We start from the raw sequence: 10,370 nt of genomic DNA on the forward strand, positions 1-10,370 counted from the left end.
ACTAGTGGAACACATGCTAAGACGAGAGCTAGAATGTGACTAAGATATTCGTTATTGACTTTGAATTTCTTGTATGTGCATCTTTCTATGTTTAAACGTAGATTCTTTGTCTGATCTGTCCTCGTGAATTGAGCTTACTTTGATGAAGGGTTTAAACATTGGTACGATGCTTGCTCAACATGGTTTAACGATTAAGTTAGTAGAGTCGAGCTAGGTTGAGGTTGATATTGCTCCTCCCCGAGGCTATGTTTTTGAGAAATCTTGGAGGCCTCTCTAGCCACCCTACAAAGGAGCTCCTCGGTGTCTCGAAAAGGTGAAGGAGAATGAGGTTACCTCGATTTGCTCATTCTTGCTCTCTTCTGTTGTGGGTCGAGTTTTAGATGATTACTAACCATCAAATGATACAACCGATGCTAAAAGTCGTAGTTATGAACATAAAATTACAAATATTTTGAGAAATAAATTATATTCGGGTTACCAAATTACTTTTTATTTTAAATGTTAATGAATAAAATTAATGGCAATCTATCTTATTAAATTAATTAATTGATTAGAAAAATAAATTACATTGAAACCTTTTCCGTGTGGCTGAGCTGGCATGACGATTGGACGATAATTCTTCCTGTTTAAAAGGACTTTAAAAAAGGGGAAAAAAAAAGCGGATTTTAATTAATAAAAGAGTTTGAATTCTGAACCCTAACGACGACGAAGATGAGATTCTTCTCCAGCGAGCATTGATGAAGAAACTCAGCCTCCCAAGAGGATTTTAAGCTGTTTTTTTCCTCGATGTTGTCTCTAAATTGAACGAAGATCCACTTCCAGTTGATTTTTCTTTTGGTTCCACTTCTCTGAAGTTTCAGCAACTTCTCTCTGGTGGTTCTGAGTATGGAGTAGCTTTGGGGTTTTGGTTTTTCTCTACTCGGAGCTTAGATACCAACGTTGAAATGGTGAGTTGTTTTCGCTTCATTTTGACCTCCTAGTATTGTTTGAGTTCAAGGAATCTTCGTTCTGATTCATGCCCTCAGGGCTGTTGGATAACGTGTTTGTGTATTGTATTTTAGTTTGAACTTTCTTTCCGAAATGGGATTGTTCGTCTTATTTGATTTATTTGTTTATTTGTTCAGTCGGGTCGGGCTGATATGGGAAGGGATCGGTATCGGAAGGATTATACGTCGAGATATGATGAGAAGTCGCAGTCTGGGCATAGCAATAGCAGTAATCCTCCGTCGAGACATCTCTGGGTCGGAAATTTGTCTCATGCTATAGTGGAGCGCGATCTAAGTCGCTACTTTTCACAGTTTGGTGAGCTCGATAGAATTGCTTTCCAGCCCAATCGGAGCTATGCTTTCATCAATTTCAGAAGGGATGAAGATGCAATGGAAGCCATGAGAGAGCTTCAAGGTTTTGCTATTGGAGGGAATCCCATTAAAATTGAGTTTGCCAAGGCGGTTAGTCTTGCCCGAACTTCTATCTGTTACTTTCTTCAAATTCTTTCTATTTCTACTTATTGTACGTCTTTGATAGAATATGAAACTATTGCTTTGAAAACTTCAGTAAGAGATATGATGACAGCATTCAAACCACTTGATTCTCTTACCAATCCAAATGCTCTCATAACTCCGTTCAATACAATGCTGACCTCCACTGAATTTCCTGGCTCTAAGCCAACCCGAAACTCACTGAACTACATGACTTTGATCACTTCTCCAGAGTTCTCAGAATCACAATAGCAAAATTCTAATGTTTCACTTAGTCTCAATCAGGTCTCCACAAGGCAACCGGTCATATGTAATGACTTGCACTCAGTTTTCCTTGACAATTTCTCTGAGTCGATTACGTACAAGATCAATGGATCTCAATTAACCCATAAGGACGATGATAAACTACAAAGCAAGTGATGTTACATTCTTCAATAAAAAAGACCTACACTCAACAAAAACAACATTTTCATCACAAACACGCTTAATTTAACCCCCCCAGGCAACAAAAAAAGATGGCTAGGCCAAGGAATAGCTTGCTTTAAGTATGATTAGAAAAGGTAGAAACCTATCATTTGTGCATTCAATAGCATGGAATGTGACAGCCTACAAACGTTCAAGAAACAAGGGGCAGTATGATTTATATTTGCTACAAAAAATTGAGATACATTTGTAGTTGAACAATCCTTTGTGTCCTGGATCTTGCACATTCTTTTAGTCATCATTCTTCTTGTTGTTGAGGTCCAATCAACCTTCTTATTGCAGCCCAAGAGTTTAGACATTCTTCACACGTTGAATAATAACTATCAATGACTTCTCAATCTAGATTAATAAAGCATTTTAATTTACCTGCCATTCCCTAACATTAAAAGGCATCGATACATGGAAAAATCTCAAGAAATCTAATGATATTGTAATTTAAGCAAGGTTATGCAGTTTCAGAAACAACCTTTCAACTGCTTACAGTGTGAATAGTTCTTAATTGTTATAAATTAATGTCCAAGAAAAAAGATCTACTTTTCATGTTCTTTCGCATCAAATCAGCATAAGCATCTCCTTGATCAACTGTTGAGACAAAACCTAATAGGATTGCAAAGGTTGTAGTGGGTTGTCTCATAGTGCATTATTGAAGTATGTTCCTTCGCTTCTTTGCTTGTTCATGCCTATCAAATGGTAGAAACGTGTGCCATATGGAAGATTGGAGTTTGTTCCTGAAGGAAAGATTTCTCTGAAAGAGCTTCAGATATTCCTAGCTTGTAGTACTAAAGTTCTTCATGGTATACCAACCATTAGGCAGGCACTTGATATCAAAATTCCCAATCTAAACTTTGAAGTATCAGGTTTGAACCCCAATATTATGGAAACCTCAATGTTTCTTACCTATGAATGACCGAATTTATTGGTATCACTCAGAGAGGTCATAGTCCACAGATAAAAGGAAACTATCATGACCAGTTTACAAGTATCACATAATCTCCAAATTTCCTGCACTACACTTACTTCATCTAATGAAAATGGATATACTGGGAGAATCTACTGAACAAAATTATCAGTAGTATAGAACTTCTTTATGTTTATATAACCTTTACCTTTTAAGGGGTCATTTTCAGCCTTCATCATCCCCATCATCATATAAGAGGATATTTTGAAAACACAAGAAATTGACTTCTAAGCCAAGCAATATGTATAAAATTGCTCTGAGCATGACCTCATATCAAGAGCTCGTCATAAAACTACTTGAATTCAACATCATATAAGCAGTGAAGAGATTACCTTTGCGTTTTTTTCTTTTCCATTGTCCTTTTCCTCTTAATCCAGTAAGTCAATATATTATCCATATTGTTTTTCTTCTAATGCATCTTTAGGTTTTAGTGTAGCAAATAACATGTAAACGCGTTTAAGCATGGGAAGAATTGTGATATTACAATGGAAATTTGAAATGTTGTGGAAGCTTATTTTTTCTGATGGTGGATACCGTCCATAATTTACAGCTTCTTGCCATCAAATCAGAGTCTTAGACAGTTGACTAAATCAAATTTCTGAAATTTGACATGACCATTCAATGTAACTTAAGGCCTCAAAGCTTATAAGACATAGTTCAATAGACTTTTTTGTGCAGTGCTATTTGTATGCAGTAATCGATATCTAATAGTAAATGGAAATTTCCACATTAAAAGAATACTCAATATCTAACAAGAAATAGACAGACCGTTCAATTTTGACCATATTTCTCTTTTCATGTTGCTACTCTTTAAATATGTTGGGAATTCTGAGAATTCTCAGAAACATGTTGAGAGCCCTAGATACATTATTCAAATTGTTTTGGGAATGGAGATCCATTTAATTATTCATCTAATCTTGTTAAACATCATGGAGGATTCTCTTCTCGTCATCAGGTAGCAGCCCAAACCCACCATTAGCAGATATTATCTTCTTTGGGCTTTCTCTTCTGGGCTTCCCCTCAAGGTTTTAAAACGCGTTTGCTAGGGAGAGGTTTCCACACTCTTATAAAGAATGCTTCGTTTCCCTCTCCGCCCTTCGGGGCCTAGCGTCCTCGCTGACACTCATTCTCTCCAATCGATGTGGGATCTCACAATCCACCCTCCTTCGGGGCCCAGCATCCGTGCTGACACACCACCTAGTGGTCCACCCCCTTCAGGGCTTAGCGTCCTTGCTAGCACATCGCTCGGTGCCACCTCCCTTTAGGGCTCAGCATCCTCGCTGGCACACCGCTCGGTGTTCACCCCCCTTCGGGCCTCAGCGTCCTCACTAGCACACCGATCGGTGTCTGACTCTGATACTATTTGTAACAACTCAAGCCCACTGCTAGCAGATATTGTCCTCTTTGGGTTTTCCTTTTCGAGCTTCTCCTCAAGGTTTTAAAATTTGTCCGCTAGGGAGAGGTTTCCACACCCTTATAAAGAATGTTTCGTTGCCCTCTCCAACCGATGTAGGATCTCACAATCCACCCCCCTTCAGGGCTCAGCGTCCTTGCTGGCACTCGTTCTGCTCTCCAATCGATGTGGGATCTCATATTTCAATAGAGAAATGCATTTATATGTGCTTAAACCTTCCAGTGAAGCCTAAGTTTGTATATTGTGCTCAAAGCAATTCCAGGGACAGACTTACATATTATATAACCGTTGAAATGAACTGGTTGTGTACCTAATATGTATGAGTTGAGAGGAGTATTGTTTGACACCATACCTTTGCTGTATTAGATTATTCACACATTTTTATTTATGAGAATGAACGAAAGAATACAATGGATATGTAACTTCCCTTCATCAGAAGCAACTTCTAAGTTCAAATTCAGAACTTCCGAATATTTTACTGAGATCTCTGGTTTAAAAAAAATGGTAAACTCTTATTCTTTTTTTAAAAAAATTGTTGAAAGGGAGGCAGAACAAACTTTCTATTTATATAGCTTCAAAGTCCTAAACAATGCATTTTTACTGCCCTAGTAGTTTGTAGCATTTAGGTGCAATCACTTCATGGAGGCTGGTTTCATAGTGCTGAGCAAAGCATGGCCTTCAATGAAATATGGAGTGAAGCGAAGGGAGGATATGTAGAATGTCCTTATTTTATCCCAACTTCGAAAACACAGAAGTCTAATTGCCTAATTAATCAAAAAACTAAAAAGAATGGTGAATGGTCAAGGTGTCATACCAGATATACCAGACCACACACCAAACCAACAGTCCTATGGTTGCAGGAGGCTTGCATTTTGTAAAGGAACGGTCCTTTTGTGCCTGATTTGTGGAAATCTATCACATATAATGTTGGTTCTGTAACAACTGGTATTGGTGTTCTTGATGAAGTGAGATTCACATGAATATTTGGTTACACATATCTGTACATTTTCTCGCATATGTTTTCGGAGATGCTTTGACTTCATTGATGAGAGTGAAAATGTGATCATCGAACACCTTGAATGTAATTCCAATGGTTGAGCACAGAGCTCACTGGTCAAGAGACCTCGGTTCCAAAAATCCACTTGGGTCATATATTGATGGTACTAAATTATTAGATTGGATAACTATATAACTTAGATCGGAGGTAGTTTGTGTGGCTCCATGTCCCTATGGCCTTTATGGTGTTTTTGTTAACCTTCGTGATGGTGTCCAGTAGATAGCCTCAAACTGTATCAGACCCCTCCCTTCTTATTAGATTAGATTGGAGGCCTTCTGTGTGGGTCCCCCTTCAATATAGGGGCTCCTCTCATGGCCTTTAGGTTTTGGGGCTGCCTTAATATTGCGTTCTGTGTCTCAAAAAAAAAAAAAAAAAAAAAAAAAAAAAAAGATAAAATAAATTATGAAACAAGATTTATGTTTATAAACCTTTGTGAATATGAGATGAAAAAGGTTAGGTTAGGTTTTGTGTGGTGATGGCTGCCTTTTGGAAAATTTTATGAGGATTTTTGTTTATCTATGAATGGTTTACTGACTATTTTGTAAAAGGAAACTGTCTTCTCCCTTGTAGCTAGATGGTATAACTATTCTTTTGTAGTACTTGCCAATTGGGGAACCTCTGTAATTTCTGTTGGTTTGGCTTGATTTAAGTTGGGACTTCTTCTCCTCTCTGTTTTTGTGTTTCTCCTTTTCTCATTCCAGCATAATTACTGAAATTCCCCATATAAGCTGGAATATTCCACTCTGTTGCAAAACATGAGTTCTAAAACTCTCCATTTGATTCAAGGAAAAAAAGGGAACAATTAGAAAGCACCCTATTAGAGGATGAGCCTCACTTAGAATCTGGAAAAGAGAATGACCCTTTACCTCCAAGTCATCCTGGAAACTTCATAAAAAGAAAATTCGCTTTCTCTTGATCTGCTTCAGACTGTAGTCATGACATCGTTAATACAAACTATTAGAGTCTGCTCCGGAGACTACTAACCATCACAGGTTAAGATGGCATAACATTTCTCAGCCAGTATTTATGATTTTATCCTTTCCATTTGTCTAAAAAGAAAAAATACCTCACTTATCCACAGCATAGTAGACAACCAAAGCAATAATCAAGTGTCTGAGTGTGTAATGGCTAAGGTGTATAGAGTTCTTCTTCTTCTTCTTCTTCTTCTTCTTATTATTTCCTATTACTCTTCTTCAAAAAATCCATCCTCTTGTCATCCTTAGCTCTTTCCTTTCTCTTATAGATTTCGAAAATTTAAAATTCAGAGCATTTTATCCAGTCATAGGCTGTTGTGCCATTAATAATAATTTTGCTCTCAGGATAAGCCATCTGCATCATCCCGCGACGAAGACTATTCTCAACACCGAGAGGAAAAATCTTATGGAACGAAGGGTTCCTTCTCTCAGGGACGACATGCTAGTCCTGACTATTCTCAACACCGACATGCTAGTCCTGAAAAGTCCAAAATAAGCGATAAAAATACAGAGCCCAGTGAAGTGTTATGGATAGGATTTCCGGCTTTAATAAAAGTGGATGAAACGATATTAAGGAAGGCCTTTTCTCCGTTTGGGGAAATTGAGAAGATTACAACATTCCCTGGTCGGACATATGCTTTTGTTCGTTTTCGGGTTGTGTCATCAGCTTGGAGGGCTAAAGAGACTCTACAGGGGAAGCTATTTGGAAATCCCCGAGTACACATTTGTTTTGCAAGAAGTGATTCTGGTTCATCAAACGGTGGAAGGAGCTCATCGAATGCACCTCTTTCTCCAAGATCTCCTCACCTTTTCTCAAATTTTGATTCTGGAGAATTTGATTCCCGTGGTCTTAATAGGAAAAGTAATTTATGGACTAGTGAGAACAGTGCGTTTGAAATGAAGAGGTCTGGAGAATTCTCATCAAAATTAGGTCCATCCCAAGATAGATATGAACATGGTAGTCCAACAAAAGAGAGAGGTCCTCATTTAAATAACTTTCCTCAAAGATTTTCTCAACCTCCATTTTATGAAGATCCATGGGACTTACCAGAGGATACGAACTTGTATCAAGGGTCCAAGAAATTGAAGATTGGATCCTTTCCCCAGGATAAAGAGCTCCCTGAGTACCCATTATCTGATTTGGAACAAGATAAACGTATCATTCGAAAGTCATACACTGATTTTTCCTCCTCAGAAACATTTGATCATACGATGAAGTCTGGGCCACCTCTGGGGTATAAACAGACTCCTGATCGGCCTATAACAATGTCAGTCCCTTATGATCGGCCTATAACAATGTCAGTCCCGTATGATCGGCCTATAACAAAGTCAGTCCCTTATGAAGAAAAGAGTGAACACTGGAGGGAACCATATGATAATTTTCAGGTTCCTGAGTCTCTGCCACCCAATGCTGTTGCAAGGAAAAGGTTCTCTCCTGATTCAGAACGGTCATCTATAAAAGAGTGGAAATGGGAGGGCACTATTGCAAAGGGAGGAACACCTGTTTGTCGTGCTCGCTGCTTTCCTGTGGGAGAGGTTCTGGATATGCTATTGTAAGTATTTGATATTTCTTCTAATTTTTTCCCATTAAAACATGTCTACTCAAGTGCTGAAAAATTTATAATGCTAATTTTATTTGCTCTCATTTAGCCTCTTCCAGTAACTTGATGCGCCTCTTCCCTTGATTTTATCCCAACTGTTATAATCCCATCTTGTTTTCCATGGAAGGTATTTTTGCGAGTGACATGGAAATGAAAGATTCCAATTTCTTTCTGTTGTTTATGATATTATTGTTAGAGACAGTTTTTAGAGTGTTTCTTTTCACTTAAAATAAGAATATTATTTGAGTTGGGAGATGAAGCATGTAGAAAACTGTAAATTTTTGTTATTCTGCCCTCTATGCCTAGTGAAGGTTTCGTTAAATGATTTAGATAATATATATTCTTTCACGGTAACATATTTAAGCAATCCTTCACCAATACATATTGGATTTTGCTGCTATTAGGTTCATGTTCTCTCTTTTTAAGTGTAATGGAATTCAGTACTGCCCATCATAAATTGTGTGCAAATGATTGAAAGGGAAAATTTTCTCTCGCCTTCTAAAAATGTTATACTAGGACTCATATAGATCACTTGTGAAACTGAACTCGTATTCTGCAGGCCAGAGTTCTTAGATTGTACTGCAAAAACTGGTCTAGACATGCTCTCAAAGCATTACTATGAAGCAGCCAGTGCTTGGGTTGTTTTCTTTGTACCTGAAAGCGATGCTGACATCGTATTCTACAATGAATTCATGAACTATCTTGGTGAAAAGCAACGAGCAGCAGTTGCCAAGTTGGATGACAGAACCACCATGTTTCTTGTTCCGCCATCCGAGTTTTCAGAAAAAGTGCTCAAAGTACCAGGTAAATTGAGCATTTCAGGAGTTGTTCTGAGGTTAGAGCGTGCTGGTACGAGTGCAAGGCCTCCTCCATATCAAAACGAAACGAAAGACACAAGCTTGTTACCTTTACATAGTGAAACGTTATATACCAACTTACAGACGTCTCCAGCTGTTTTTGCCCCAGTATCATCTTTATCCTATCTCAGTAAAGCAGGAATCAATCATACATCATTGCCTAGGAATGTCGCTACTTCAGCGTCGCCCGTGTTATTTCATGGCTCAGGGCAGTCTGTTGGAAGTTTGTCTGATCCATATATTGAGAACAGGCATGAGTATCCAATTCAACAGCAGCAAAATGCCAATGGACCAAACCCGATTCACCATCTACAAAACTCGATGTTCGATACTCGAAATATCCCATCACAAGCTTCGAACAATTCAATGGATCCTGTTATTCAGGAACGTCATTTAATCATTCCAAGGGAAATTCAGGAAACAGGCTCCAGTAATTATACCGTTGGAATTTCTTCTGTTACATCTGGAAATGCTTTATTATCTACTCAACATGAAATAAACCCGGCAGCCTCTTTGGCTACAACTCTTTCCTCCCTACCGCCAGACCAACTGGCACAATTAGCAACATCTCTGCTTGGGCATCAAAGGCAGCCGGGGAGTATGCCAAATGCAACCATGGCTGAAGAATTGAGGCATCGGAACGAATCGGTTGTGCCATTGGCAAGGTCCCAAAATGGCTCTTTCCAGACTAATCTGATGAACTCTGAGCCTCAGACATCTCAAATTGTTCAAGTTCAACAGATGCAGCAGCATGTACAACAACACCAGATGTCAAACATGCCTGCAGGGCAACTTATGGCACAAAGGGAGCTTCAGATGGAGGCTTTAGGCAATGATCAACAGGTTCAAAACTCCGATGTTCGTGGCGAAGCAGAAGCAGACGCAGATCCGCAGAAACGCCTGCAAGCTACACTTAAGCTGGCAGCTGCTCTTCTCCAGCAAATTCAACAAGGAAAGGGAAGTTGATAGGTCCCGCTTGATCATGCGAAACTTACAACCATGGGTCCGTCTTCCTACAGTTGATGTGAAGAAATCAACAGATTCTAAGGGGGAATTGACGAATGCCAAAGCATGCATCATCAGCCACTTGCCAGCAGTAATATTTGCTATCCCAAGTAACAAGCCTTTTTTTTTCTTCACTAAATTTGTTCATAAGATGTTGATTATCTAGTTAGTAACCCTCAGCTGCTGCTCTAATGCTATTAGAAACAAGAGACATTTATGGTTGGTGTTGCTATTTTGTTTAATCCCAGTCTTGAAAATTTGTTGGTCTTTGTCTTGTTCCTTAGTTACTATCACCTGGGGAGGAGAGCTTCACTGCGTTGGTCATTTATTTTCAAGCCTTCTGTCAGATTCCAATCATTCATTTTCTTCTACTGACCGATTGTATGTATGATGTTCTGGCGATGCAAAAAAAAACATCATAATGTTAGTTTAAATTTAGTTTTTGTATGTAGGATTAAGTTATAAATTTAGTTTAAATTTTGAGTCGTGTTTAAATTTATATGTAATAGATTGGTAAAAGTTTAATAATACGATGTTAAAAGT

The 10,370-nt window shown here is 38.5% G+C and overlaps 1 protein-coding gene across 1 annotated transcript; it reads left to right on the forward strand.

Annotated features, from left to right (window-relative positions):
* The first annotated feature begins 653 nt into the window (after positions 1 to 653).
* Positions 654 to 10,094, forward strand: LOC111777314 (flowering time control protein FPA). The gene is made up of 4 exons (XM_023656848.2): positions 654 to 947; positions 1,125 to 1,448; positions 6,710 to 7,917; positions 8,525 to 10,094. Exons 1-4 carry the CDS (start codon positions 945 to 947, stop codon positions 9,786 to 9,788), a joined length of 2,799 nt encoding a protein of 932 aa, XP_023512616.2. The 5' UTR covers positions 654 to 944; the 3' UTR covers positions 9,789 to 10,094.
* The last annotated feature ends 276 nt before the right edge of the window (positions 10,095 to 10,370 follow it).

The sequence above is a fragment of the Cucurbita pepo genome, chromosome 16 (genome assembly GCF_057944985.1).
Source record: "Cucurbita pepo subsp. pepo isolate OVF chromosome 16, ASM5794498v1, whole genome shotgun sequence".
In the NCBI taxonomy this organism is placed as follows: domain Eukaryota; kingdom Viridiplantae; phylum Streptophyta; class Magnoliopsida; order Cucurbitales; family Cucurbitaceae; genus Cucurbita; species Cucurbita pepo.

What these genes read in the sequence shown, in the direction of transcription:
- LOC111777314 (XM_023656848.2), top strand. An exon ending in AAATTGAGTTTGCCAAGGCG is followed by an intron (nt 1,449 to 6,709) that starts GTTAGTCTTGCC and finishes TTTTGCTCTCAG; the next exon opens with GATAAGCCATCTGCATCATC. An exon ending in GAGGTTCTGGATATGCTATT is followed by an intron (nt 7,918 to 8,524) that starts GTAAGTATTTGA and finishes CGTATTCTGCAG; the next exon opens with GCCAGAGTTCTTAGATTGTA.